Source organism: Marmota flaviventris, chromosome 2 (assembly GCF_047511675.1).
Source record: "Marmota flaviventris isolate mMarFla1 chromosome 2, mMarFla1.hap1, whole genome shotgun sequence".
NCBI classification, from domain to species: Eukaryota; Metazoa; Chordata; class Mammalia; order Rodentia; family Sciuridae; genus Marmota; species Marmota flaviventris.
In genome coordinates, this window is record NC_092499.1 from 11,853,970 (window position 1) to 11,866,466 (window position 12,497).

At 61.9% G+C, this 12,497-nt stretch overlaps 2 protein-coding genes and 1 long non-coding RNA gene across 5 annotated transcripts in view; 1 reads left to right on the forward strand and 2 right to left on the reverse strand.

Moving 5' to 3' along the window:
- Positions 1 to 5,680, forward strand: part of Asb2 (ankyrin repeat and SOCS box containing 2) — a 36,102-nt gene extending 30,422 nt beyond the window's left edge. For all 3 annotated transcript variants that reach the window (XM_027931699.3, XM_071607579.1, XM_071607580.1), the window contains 3 exons: positions 1,071 to 1,632; positions 2,522 to 2,675; positions 5,006 to 5,680. In XM_027931699.3, the coding sequence (XP_027787500.3) occupies positions 1,071 to 1,632; positions 2,522 to 2,675; positions 5,006 to 5,142 (853 nt within the window). In that variant the 3' untranslated portion in view covers positions 5,143 to 5,680. The remainder of the gene's footprint in view (positions 1 to 1,070; positions 1,633 to 2,521; positions 2,676 to 5,005) is intronic.
- LOC117794724 (uncharacterized) lies at positions 5,032 to 6,504 on the reverse strand. Its single transcript, XR_004618591.2, has 3 exons — positions 6,202 to 6,504; positions 5,809 to 5,936; positions 5,032 to 5,118 (listed from the first exon to the last, which is right to left on the reverse strand). It is a non-coding gene; the product is annotated as an uncharacterized lncRNA (long non-coding RNA).
- A 2,977-nt stretch (positions 6,505 to 9,481) lies between these two features.
- On the reverse strand, positions 9,482 to 10,441 carry Fam181a (family with sequence similarity 181 member A). Its single transcript, XM_027931465.3, has one exon. The coding sequence runs from the start codon at positions 10,358 to 10,360 to the stop codon at positions 9,482 to 9,484; it is 879 nt and encodes a 292-aa protein (XP_027787266.3). The 5' UTR covers positions 10,361 to 10,441.
- Positions 10,442 to 12,497: the final 2,056 nt, after the last annotated feature.

A 12,497-nucleotide genomic window follows, 5' to 3' on the forward strand; every position in this document is an offset into this window, starting at 1 on the left:
AGATATATCAGCTGTCACTCTGATTGCTCTATCCGAAGCAGGGGAGGGGTTAAGAGCTGGCCTCAGGGTTCAAATCCTGGCCCCCCACTATCTGGCTGTGTGACCTTGGGGAAGTCGAATACCCTCTATGGGCTTCATCTCCTCATCTAGAAGGGCTGTTGGGAGGACTTCAGAGATTAAAGGAGTCAGAGGGTTGAGATCAGTGTCTGGGTCCCATGGCAGGGAGCACCAGCCTTAGCAGTGGCCCACTGGGCTCCCCAGGTCAAAGGCAATCTGGGGGAAGCTGGGGTCAGCTTCAGGGGAGGGGGCATTGAATCTCATAGGAGGGAGAGAGGATCTGGGGACACAGCTGGCTAACCCGCCTGGGGCAGGAGTGGTTGGGTCAGATAAGTACGTTCTCTCCTGTCCCTCAGGACCCCTGGCTTCTCCAGGGCCTGAGGCAGGACAGTTGAGCCTGGAGCCAGAGGGAGGGCACAACCCCTGGTTTGCCTTCTCTGTGTGGCCGAGCAGGCCCCTTAACCTCTCTGAGCCTTGGCTTTTCTCATTTGCAGAGTGGGAATGACGAGATGTGATTCACGTGTTTTCGTAAAGATCAAACCAAATTTCCTGGGTGTCCTGCCCCGGGACACAGGGACTTTACCACGAGGCTCTGCTGCCTCCTGCAGGGAGTAGCCTGGACGTTCACTAGGTTTGGGGACCGCCAGTCAATTCCTCCAGATTATTGGGCTGGGAATGGGCAACCCCATCCCTTAGCCTGAAACAAGTCAGTGGGAGATTCCTGGGCCACAGTCTAGCCTGGCTGAGGTGTTTTTTTAAGAACCCAGACTTTGGAAGGCAAGGGTTCTGGGTTTGAAGCCAGCTCCACCCCTTCCTGGCTGTGAATTAGAGAAGATGGTTGAAGCTCTCTGAGCCTCAGTTTCCCTATCTACAAAACGGGGACAGAAAGAGACAACCCCCTTTGCCCCCAAAGTGGTAGTCATGAGCCTGATTGCCCCTTGGTGCCCTCTGCTGGCGGGGTTGCCTGACCTGCCGGCCACCCAGTGACCCACGCCTGCCCTGCCCGCCCGCAGAATCGTGCAAATGCTGTTGCCAGTGACAAGTCGCACGCGCGTGCGCCGGAGCGGCGTCAGTCCCCTGCACCTGGCAGCAGAGCGCAACCACGACGCGGTGCTGGAGGCTTTGCTGGACGCGCGCTTCGACGTGAACACGCCGCTGGCGCCCGAGCGCGCGCGCCTCTACGAGGACCGCCGCACCTCCGCGCTCTACTTCGCGGTCGTCAACAATAATGTGTATGCCACCGAGCTGCTGCTGCTGGCCGGCGCCGACCCCAACCGCGACATCATCAACCCACTGCTGGTGGCCATCCGCCACGGCTGCCTGCGCACCATGCAGCTGCTGCTGGACCACGGCGCCAACATCGACGCCTACATCACCACGCACCCCACCTCCTTCCCCGCCACCATCATGTTCGCCATGAAGTGCCTGTCGCTGCTCAAGTTCCTCATGGACCTCGGCTGCAACGGGGAGCCCTGCTTCTCCTGCCTGTACGGCAACGGCCCGCACCCGCCCACTCCGCAGCGCTCAGGCAGGTTCTACGAGGCGCCCGTGGACAAGGAGCCCAGCGTGGTCCAGGTGTGCGGGCATCGTGGGGTCCAGGGGTGGTCTGCCGGTCCATGTGCTTTGGAGGTGGTGGAGCCAGGTGTCAGCGTACTTTAGAAGCAGTGTAGACTCGTGGTTAGCACACTTTGGCGAGAGTGTGGACAGCATTAGGGGCAGCAGAGCATGGAAGCCCATGAGAGTGGGAGGCAGTGTGGGTTAGTGGTCAGTGCTCCATCGATGGTGGGAACTAGCAATTAAGGGGCCTTGGAGGGAGTGTAAACTTGTAGTTAGCTCCTTGGGAGGCAGCGGGTTGGCGGTTAGCACCTTCAGAGGCAGCAGAACTTCGTGGGTCACATTGGATGATGAAATAAATCCTTATTTTGTTCTGCTGTGTTTGGAAAGTTAAGACGACAGCAGTGCAGCTAGGAGTTGGTAGGGAACTCAACCCAGGCTCATCAGCCCTGCAGAGTGGCACCTGGAATGTGGTGGTGAGCGGCAGGAACCAGAGGGCAGGAGTGAGGTTAGGAGAGGGCAGAAAAGCCCTGTCCCAGAGGTAGGACCTGCGTGATGTTGGTTTAAACCAGTCTGTAAAATGAAAAGGAAATGAAGAGCCATCCTGTTGTAATGGTTCGTAACCATCATTTATGGGCTGCCTACTGTATACAAAGAAGTTTCTGTGTCTGTTACCTGAATTCTAATTTTTAAAAATCCCCTTGACATGGGCAGCATATACCCATTTTGCAGACAAGGAATTGAGGCTCAGAGAGACCATGTGATTTGCCTAAGGTGCCCATCTTCGCAGGCTAGGGGCCTGTGTCGAGAGAGGTCTGTGTTGAGGGGAAAAGGTTTGCAAAGTGGACCTGGCCCGGGAGCACCGGCTGCCTCCTGGCCTCAGGGACCCTGAACGTGTGCTGCCTTTCAGTTCTGCGAGGTCCTATCGGCGCCAGAGGTGAGCCGCTGGGCGGGGCCCATCATCGATGTCCTCCTGGACTACGTGGGCAACGTGCAGCTCTGCTCCCGGCTGAAGGAGCACATCGACAGCTTCGAGGACTGGGCCATCATCAAGGAGAAGGCAGGTAGGGGCTGTTGCTGCCACCGCTGGCAGGTCCCCACCCCCCTGGGGACTGTGACTGCTACCAGTGGGTAGTGCCAGGCTCTGCACTGTGCTGCCTGTCACCTGCAGTGTGTTGCTGGTGCCTCCTTAGATGATAAATGAGAAAACCAAGCCTCAGAGATGTCACCAGGGCCAAAGTCACCCCACTAGGTAGTAGCGGGCAGGGATTCATACCCGGGTCTGACCAACGCCCACCCATGCTGTTTGAAGTGTCTGGCCTCCTGAGGAGGGCTGTGGAGTCTGTTGCCACATTCTGGGGCCCGAGGCAGTGTGGAGGGGGAGGAGAGGATGGGGATGGGGTGTGTCCACTGGACGGTGCGCCTGAGCATCTGGGCCTCTGTCAGGAAGGCCGCTGGAATCAGCAGCCGGTGGGCCTGAGACAGTGCATTCCACTGTCTTCTGGGTGGGGCCGGTGCTGCTGGCCCACAGATCACCTGTGGCCCCAGATCTGCCGTGGAGCAGACCCTGGGCTCGGAGCCAGCCTTACCAGCCACAAGCAGGATAGTTGTGGCCAGGGTTCCTCCCACCCAAACAGAGGAGTTGGGGCAGGCTCACAGCCCAGCCCCTCCCAGCTCTGGCACAGGGAAATGGGGTCTGGCCACTGTCCAGCTCATGTGTACAGTTTAGATGGGTCAGCCCGCCTGCCTCCTCAGTCCAGGGAGGCCAGAATCCTTCTTAGGCATTATGGACTCACCTGGGCAGGTAAGGCGTCACAAGCAGTATTGGTGCCAGCCGTGGACATCTGCTCGGAGGAGTTCAGCTGCCCAGGGCTGTCTTGGGCTCTGGCCAGGTGTCTGTCAATCAGGTGATGCAGTCTGACCTCCACCAGGCTATTGCCACTTCCGCACAGCTGCTCCTGTCCCATGAGACTGCTGCTTCAGCTCCCCGACACTGACTCCCCAGTTCTCTGTTGATCCTGCCCCTCCGTGAACCCAGACTCTAGTGTTTTCCATTAGCACAGCTGCTCGAAGAGCACTTGAGCTGATGTCTCTGATACAGCCACTGCGGCAGCAGCAGGGTAGGGCGGTGACCGGCCACTCTCCAGGCACAGCTCTGTGTAAAGCAAACCTTCCTCGACTCTTGAGTAACTGGCAGCTGGCACCCTGATCCTTGGCCACTAGAGGGTGGAGCGGTCCATGTCTGGACGTGGGCCCCGCTGGCTCTGTCCCCCCCTGCTGCCCGGCTGCCTTCCCCAGGGAGGGGCAGTGTCTCAGCTAAGCCTACCCCAGGGCCCTTGATGTTCTGTTAGCGTCAGCCCAGGGGACCGACAGCTCTAAACCAGCACCTCTGGGTTCAGGTCCACCTCCCGCTGCAGGACCCTCTCCGCCTGCTTTTGCGTTGGAGCCTCTGATGCTGACCTCATTATCCTGGACAGGAGGCGGAGGAGGCCCTGAAGGGCAGCAGGGCATTGATTCACAGCCCCCACCCTCCCAGGGCTCCTTTGGGTCCCACCCCAACCTGAGTCTTTTCTTCCCTCCCCAGGGAAGGTGCTGCCTCGGCAGAGGGCGGGATCCATCCCATGGGAGAGCAGAGGGGTGGGTGGGTGGGCCAGGAGTACCAGGTGGTGCGTGGCCCCAGGCCTCCTCAGTCCCTCCCTCCACACCCTCCGCCCACTCCACCTGCAGCTCGTGGCCCCTGCTGCCTTCCCGTCTTGGGACGCCTTTGGCTCCTCCCCACCTGGCCCCACCGGATGTGGAGCCTTCTCACAACTCCTGGGCCGCTATGGGTCTGCGGTGGCAAGGGGGCACGAGTGCTTGCTAATGAATGTGGTACGTTCTTTGATTTGCCAAACACCTTCCATGTGCCCAAATAAACAAATGGCCCATTACTGGGTGCATGGTCCCTGCCCGGCCTCTCCCCACCCCGCCTCCCAGCTGAGAAGCTGATGCCGGAGGCCTTCCAGGGAGACTGGAGGGCAGCCTGGTGGGACTGTGAGCCCTCAGGGCATAGAGCAGATTCCTTGTGTGTGAAGAGGAAGGAGCTCAAGACAAGGGAGAGGCCAGCGTTATCCCAGAGCCTCCTGGGTAAGGCCCAGAACCTCACTGAGCCTCAGTTTCCTCAGCTGTGCAATGGGGGCAGCAGTACTCACCCTGTTGACTTCCTGGGGCAGTGCAGATCCATGCGGGTGACAGCGGAAGGCACCTTGCCAGGTCTCCTCAGTTGCAGGGACGGGGGTACAGAAGCAGACACCCCTCGCACTTAGCTGTGCCACCCAAGGGCCTCCCTGGGCCAGAGGCGCAGACGCACACCCCTGTCGGTGGTACCCAGCGTCTCTTTCCCTCCTTTCTGCAGAACCTCCGAGACCCCTGGCTCACCTTTGCCGGCTGCAGGTTCGAAAGGCCATCGGCAAGTATCGCATCAAGCTCCTGGACACGCTGCCCCTCCCAGGGAGACTGATCAGATACCTGAAATACGAGAACACCCAGTAAGGGCCTGGGAAGCCGAGTGGCCCCTCGCGCATGTTCTCCAAGTCTCAGGACGGTGGTGTCCCCACATCCAGGAGCACCAGGGGCAGGACAAGGCTGCAGGCTGCCTCCCTCTCGGCTGGGACAGCCACCGTGTCTTGCCGGGTCTGTGCCCCAGCTTTGTCCAGAGCAGAGAGCACAGCACCCGGAGTCGGAGAAGAATCATCTGTTTTCAGACTGTGGAGTAGAGCCCAGACCTTCTCTGCCACTGGGAATGAGGGGCGGGCTCCATCCCGGGGCCTGGACAGAACTTGAGGGGGTCCGGGGAAGGTGGGGGCCATAGCGACCCCTGGCCTCCACCTGAGCTGCGCTGGGGGACTCCTAGGCACGGGCTCGCCTCTCTGGGATGGGGTGACCTTGCTTCAGAGCATTCCCCGTGCTCCCCCCACCACTTCGTGTAACCCCCCACTTGACCTCAACCTCTGAGCGGGGCCAGGACCAGGGAGGGGGTCCCTCAGTCTGGAGGGCTTCACTGAGTACAATAAATGCTGCACACATGTCACCCTGCCCAGCGACGACGTCCCTTTCACCAGACTCCCCTGAGGCCTAAGGTCCTCAGTCCCGCTCCAGGCAGTGGTGGGGACAAGACACGGGGAACATGTCATCCAAGAAGGTGTGTCTTTCACTGACCAGGAGGGACCCCATGGCGCAGTTGGTTTTCCTGTCCTGTTGGGTCGCTGCGGAAACGGGAGCTTCATCGGGATCAGGGTGTCGGTGCCCACAGGTCTTCTGGCACCAGGGCTGAGCCTCCTGGCCCCCTGTTGTGCGACAGAAGTTGAGATAGTAAAAGAATCCGTGGCGGGCTCTGTGGTGGATGTGCCGGACGGAGGGCGGGCAGGCGCAGCCCTAGCGGAGGCCCTGGGGAGAGCGAGCCCTGGCCCTGGCGGCTCATGGGGGAGCCAGGCTTTGGGGTGAGGGGATGAGGCTCGCCACCGTCGTGGGGTTTTCTCAGGGGCCTCTGGGCCGAGACCCCGCAGCCCGGCTTCATGGGAGCTCCCTAACTCCTCAGTGTTCTCTCTGCACCTGGGTTGAAGCCTCGCATCTGGGTGCTCACAGCCTCAGCAGGGCAGGAACGGCCAGCCTGGGGTCCGGTGGGGTCTTCACCAAGGCCAGGGGTAGTTCTGGGCCTTTGGAAGGTGAGCTGCTGGGCCTGTGGGCGAGCACTGCCCAGCCCCGTTTGGCTGGTCCTCTGGTCCCTCATCTGAACAGTGAGCCATGGGGCCCCTGGTGGCCTTTCTGCTCAGACGCACGGGTGTCCCTGGACAGGAGACCCCAGGAGAAGCAGCACTTCGCAGCCCCGGGTCAGACGGGGCCCAGCCACATCCTGCCCGGGCCCTCGTGTACTGGTAGGAGACAGGCCCGGGCAGGAAGGAGACGTGCCTGGACACACACAGGCCCCTGGGCTGCAGCTCCCCGTGTGGCTGGAGGAATCGTGGCATCTCCCTGACTGGGCATCTCAGCCCTGGGGCGCAGGGGGAAGCGGCTGGTAAGGCTCAGCTCCTGGGTACCCCGACTGGAAGAGGGCTTGCCGACCCACGTCAGATGACTGCCGGTCAACCTGAGCAGAGGCGGAGCAGGGGCGGAGCGAGGCCATCACGGCCAGGCTGAGCTGCTAGGTGCACGCGGGCCAGGGTGGGCATTAGGCAAACACCTGCTGCCCAGGTCATCCTGTCCAGAGAATCCTGACAGCCAGTAGCCCAGAGTCGGCTCCCTGAGAGGTCCAGGTGGACGGGGCACCTCTCTGAGGAGACTAGGGTGCTAGAGTGGGGGACCCGGGTGGGAGGGGTAGGACCTGGAGCTCAGCCCCGAGTGGAGGGGTTGGGTCCCCTGAGCTGGGATACACCAGGGTCATCCTTGTCTATCACTGGGTCAGAGGTCTGGTCCGCCTCCTCCCGAGGTCCCTGCCCAGCCCTGGCCTTCTGAGGTCCCTGGTCCCTCCTGCCCACAATCCAGTGACCAAGGCCTGGCCTGGGGCCTGCTCCAGTGGTCAGTTCCAATTGCTTGGTGCCCAGGTGAGTCCCTGTGTTCTTCATTTGGCCTTTTCTCCTTCAGAAGAACTGACAGCCTCTGCCACGTGACCCAGCCCAGGAGGGTTTTCAGGCCCAGAGACGTCACACAGCATCACAGAACCCTTCCTGTCCTGGAAGGTGGGCAGCGACTCTGCCCTGAGCAGACGTGCTGAGCCTGCGGTGGGCTCCACGCTGAGAGGCAGAGCCCTGCTGGCCCCGTCCCCTCACGTGCTCTTGGCCGGGGGCTGTGGCTGCCTTTTTTTTAAATAGCAAAGCCTCCCCAGATGCACGCAGGTGTGTTCCCCAGTTTCTTTCCATGTGGGGGTTCATTGTGCCTCTGGTTGTGTCTTAGAAATGAAGCCTCAGACTTTCGGATGCATGGGTTTGCAGGGGTCCCCTGGAAAGTCAAGCTCCAGTGGGGACAAGCTGGTTTCCAGCCAAGAACCTCAGCAGGACTGGGCTCAGGCAGCACTCTGGGGAGTGTGGCTGATTGGATATTTACTATGGCGGGGCCTTTAGACGCCACCATTTAAGTATGAAGGGGACTTGTGGTCAGTGCAGTTTTTAGGGATCTGTGCAGTGCAGTGAACTGGGCCTGTGGTCCATCTCATTTTTTTTGGTTGGTTGAGAAAATTTCAACACAGAGAGGTTAAGTAACTTGCCCAGTATCACACAGCTGGTAGATGACAGGGTTGGGAATGCAAGATTTAACCCCTTGCTGTACGGTTGGGGGCGGTGACTGAGGCACAAACGGGCTTCAGAAGGCCTGTGTGATGACACTTGGGGGCAGAGGAAAGCACATGCCTCATCCTGGCCCCTTAGTCTGGGGCTGCGGGTCCAGCTGAGAACCTCCCACCTCCCAAATGTCAGATAATCACTCAGAGAAACTCTGCCCCGTCTTGCCAGCACCTATGGCTCCAAAGTCTTCTGAGGCCACCTGATGTGAACCACCCAGTGAGCGAGCTGCCCTCCGGTGGCCTCCTGGAGGGTCAGAGGGGCCCGACGCAGCCCTAATCCTGGAGCCCGTGCTGGCTGAGGGGATTCAGAGCCGTATGGAGGCCCTGACCCAGGCCCACGGGCTGCAGATGAGGAGGCCGTAGATGGCAGGGGTTAGCTCAGCCAGGATCCTACTGCTGATGAGGTGCCACCGACTCCTCTGGCCCCCGTTTGATGACCCTGTTTGATCAACTGGACAGCTCCGTATCCTGAAGGCCCAGCCCTGTCCACCACAGGACCACGCCAGGGCAGCAGAGCGATTCTGGGCTGTGAGCAGGGGCTCTACTAGTTGAGTCCTGTCAGCCAGGGCCACCTCTGGCCACTGGTGGCCCTCTGTGCCGGCACAGGCAGAAGGCTTGTGTTCCACGGAGAGGTGACCAGGACAGGAATCGGCGGGAACCTGGGATCTGAGTTTGCTAGAGGTCGTGGCCTTGCTGTTTTGGTTGGGGTCTGGTTTGGGGGGTTTGTTCTGTTCTGCCCATGGACTTAGACCACGAGGCCATGCTCACAACAGGGACAGTCTGGTCAAACCACCTGTTTTGTCCTCAAGGGGCTGAACGGTGGGGCCCGGCTTCTCTGGCCATGGGACTGCCCACAGAGAGCCAGACTGCAGTCCGCTTCCCTGGCCCAGAGCAGCGGGGACCCTCCAGGTCTGGCCTTGCCCGGCCTCTTGTCTTCTGACGCGGGTTCAGAGCCCGCCCCGGGGGTCCCCGCCCTCCGCTGCCCTCCTTCCTGTGCTCTGACCCGCAGCCCCAGCCCCCATCCCCAGACTCTGTGGAGGCTCTTGCAGTTCCAGCCTCCCCTGGCTGCTGGCCTCCGCAGGCAGCCCGCAGCCCCGGCACAGCCAGGGCTTCCCAGGCCTGGGGCCGCCAAGCTTCAGGACACCCACGACGTGGAAACTGCAAAAGAAACGCCTTTATTCTTTCAACCTTCTTAATATTTACAGAGAACAAACAGAACAACAAGTGGCACTGGCTCACAGTGGACAGGTGTGAAACTGGCATCTGCGATGCTGGTGGGCAAGGGCCCATGGTCAGCCAGGGGTCAGGGGGGTGATCTGCTGGGCCGGACAGGGAGGGGCTCGCCGGGCCCGCCCCCCAGCTGCCAAGCCTGCAGGGCTGGCTGGTGACTGCCTGAGAAGCCTCACCGGTGCGGCCCTGCCCTGCCCCACACACACAAAGGGAAGGGGTGTTTGGAATGCCCCAGAGGCCACGCCACTGCCCAGCCCCCTCCTCCTAAGGAGAGCTCGTTGGGGCCCCTGATATCTGGAGGAGGGGGCCGAGTCCCTCCCAGCCCAGCTAGAGGTAGCCGAAGACGTTGAAGATGGGCGGGGGCACGGCCGGCTTGGTGGGGATGGGCTTCAGGACCACCGGTCTGTGCACCTTCTGCCCCGGGCCTTCCACATCCTTGCAGAAGTGAGCCAGCTCCCCGGGCGAGGCTGGGCTCTTCCTCCACAGGCACAGGCCGGGGACCTGGCTGTGGGGCAGGGCCCCTGGAGGGCCTGGGTACATGGGCTGTCCATGGTACTGGAGGGGGCAGCAGCTCCAGGCATCCACACGGCCCACCAGGGAGACCCCGGGCATCTTGAGGGGCTCCTTGTCAGCCAGTGCCCTTGGGGACATGGGCACCGGGGCAGTCTCAGGCCCCAAGGACTCCAGGCCCTTGCAACTTTTCTTACTCTCGTAGGGAGGTCCCTCCCTGGGGCCCAGTCCCCCCTCCAGCGCCAAGGGACAGCTGTGGGTGGGCCTTGGCTCTTCCCAGAAGGAAGCGGGCAGCTGTCTTTTCCTCATGGGCACCTGGCCAGGCTTGGCAGCCTCGGGAGTCTGCCCCTGGGGGCTCTGCTCCTTGGGAAGCCGCTCCTCCCTCCAGGGGTTCCCCAGAGCCTTCTCCTTGCAGCCCCCTCCCCCGCCGGGGCTGGCACCAGGGCCCGAGTGGAGGGGCAGCCTCCCGGGCCGGTCTTCGGGCCCCCTTTTCAGGTGGGGCTCAGCGGCCCGGCCAGGAAGGCCCCGCGGGAGCCGCGAGCACTTCTGGGAGAAGCGCTTGAGCTGCTTCTGCAGGTACTTGCGGTGGTCCACGGAGCGGCGGCAGGGCGCGGACTTGTCCAGGGCCGCCTTGATGTCGCTGGAGGCCAGGTTCACAAAGTTCAGCAACATCTTCACGTCATTGTCGGATGCCATCACCAGGGGGCCACGGCCTGGGGCTTTCCATGAAGAGGGTGGACTCTGCTGGCGGCCGGCAGCTCCGAGGAGGGGCGCAGAGCTGACCTGGGGGACGGGACAGGCTGTTGGAGTCTCTCGAGCGGCCACACCCAACCTTCACCTCAGGCCACCAAAGCAGGATGCAGAGTGTCCCCACTCCAGCACCCCTCTGCCCTGAACAGGGTCCTGGGCAATGAGACACGGTTCCGGTGGCTGAGCATTGCCCGAGCTTCTGGGATGGGACGGGCACTAATGGGCTCAGTGAGCCTTCTGGGGTCTGCTGCCCTCTTCTTGCAGCTGAGGCTCAGAGAGGTCAAGCCACTGGCCCAAGGTGACCAGCTACAAGTGGTGCTGCTGGGGTGGCATCCCCGTCTGCCCAACGCCCACACCACGCGCTGCCAACGAGGTTTTCACTTGCGCATGGAGGCAATTGCCGCACTTAGAGAAGGCCAAGCCCCCTCCTCCCTGTGGTGGCCTCCCCCTCCCACCACCCCGCCCCCTCCTCAGGCCCACGCTCCACCCCCAACTCTCACGCAGGACCAGGCGGGACCCCTGTCTGGCACTTAATCGAGACCTGCCTTGCGGGCTCATCTCAGGCTGCGGGCAGCAGGGACTCCCCCGTAGAAGCATCTGCAGCAATTTCATGCCTCCTCAGCCACCACCCACGACACTGCGCCCCTCCCCCAGGCCCCAGCCTGCCCCACGCCCCCACCCAGCCGGGCCAGAGCCGCGGGCCTCCACACGAACCGAAGGTGCGGACCGGGCCCGCCAACGTGGCCCGGCAGGTTCCCCCGCAGACCTGGGGCAGGCCCGGCGGCCGCGAGCTCTGTGCGCGGGCGAGATGTGCGGCCCTTGAGTGGGCTGAATGGAGGACAGCTCCCGGCCGGGGCCCCAGGCCAATCAGGAGCGCCTCTCCAGATACAAAGCATCCCAATCAGGCGGCGGCGCCCCGTTCCCACATTCTTTGCCGTCACAAATTGTCACCATGGGGACCATCACAAAAAAGACAGCTCCCAAATGCAATCATTTCCCGGTCAATTTCTACCCTCGGCCCTGCTCGGCCGGCCTCCACGCCCCTCCTCCCCTTGACCTCGGTTCCCTGGTTTCTCGAGGGGGCTGTGTGTGTGTGAGTGTGTGTGCGTGTGTGTGTGTGAATGTCCAGGGCCCAGAGGGGCCGGCCGGTGGAGACGGGCTTGCAAACCTCCCCCAAAGACTGCAGCTGCCATGCTCCAGTGCAGACAGACAATCGGACAGGGTAAGCCGGGCGGGCTGCTTTCCCCGCTGTCCTTGAGTGTTGAGGGCCTCGCTCTCCGTCTCCATCTTTGTCCCTCGCCCTCTCCGCCACCCTTGCCCCAGGGTCCCCCAGGGCCGGGGCGCGGGAGGGCCGTGGGCCGGTGGTGCACCGACGTGGGGAAGGTGGCCGGGACGGCCCTGACGGGTGCTGGCATATCCATGGGAAGGGAGCCGGAGCCCTCAGGAATCTTGTCTTTATGTTTGCTTCCTCAATTGAGCTGCACAAAGCCTGAATTGCCCATTCAGTGCGGCCGGACAAAAGGCTGGCGTTGCACGGTCCCCTTGCATTTGTAGTCAAACAGTTAGGGACTTAAATCGAGTCGTCATGATGGAGAAAGAGGTGGACAAAGCCCATAGAATTGCCATCAGCAAACATTTTCCTGTGTCATATTAGCCAGTCTCCATGGCTCCCCCTGGCCTGGGGACAATGGCACAAGTTTGCACACTTGGCTACTGTCACCGTGCCAACGCCGGCGGGGCTGCAAGCAGGGCCACTCGCTTGGAGCAAGCAAGGGAGCCCAGAGCTGGCGTTGGCCCTGCCCACCAACTGGCCACAGGGAAGGTGAGGCCGATGGCTGGGGCAGCTTCCTGGGAAATGCTGACGGGCAGGGCCTCCCGGCAGCCCGGCCAGTGGACGCCGCCTCCTGGCCTTTCTCCCTGCCTCTGCCTCCCCTTTCTCTCCTTTCCCCTTCTGATGCCTTCTCCTCCTGTCCCCTCGGTCACCAGAAGGGCTGGTGGCCTGTACAGTAGCCTGGGCCTCTGCACCTCACACAGCACCAAGCTCTCAAGCGGCTTTGTCACGTGGCACTTCATTGACATCTCA

Coding starts and splice junctions, on each gene's coding strand:
- Fam181a (XM_027931465.3), bottom strand. CDS start 10,360: ATGGCATCCGACAATGACGTGAAGATGTTGCTGAACTTTGTGAACCTG.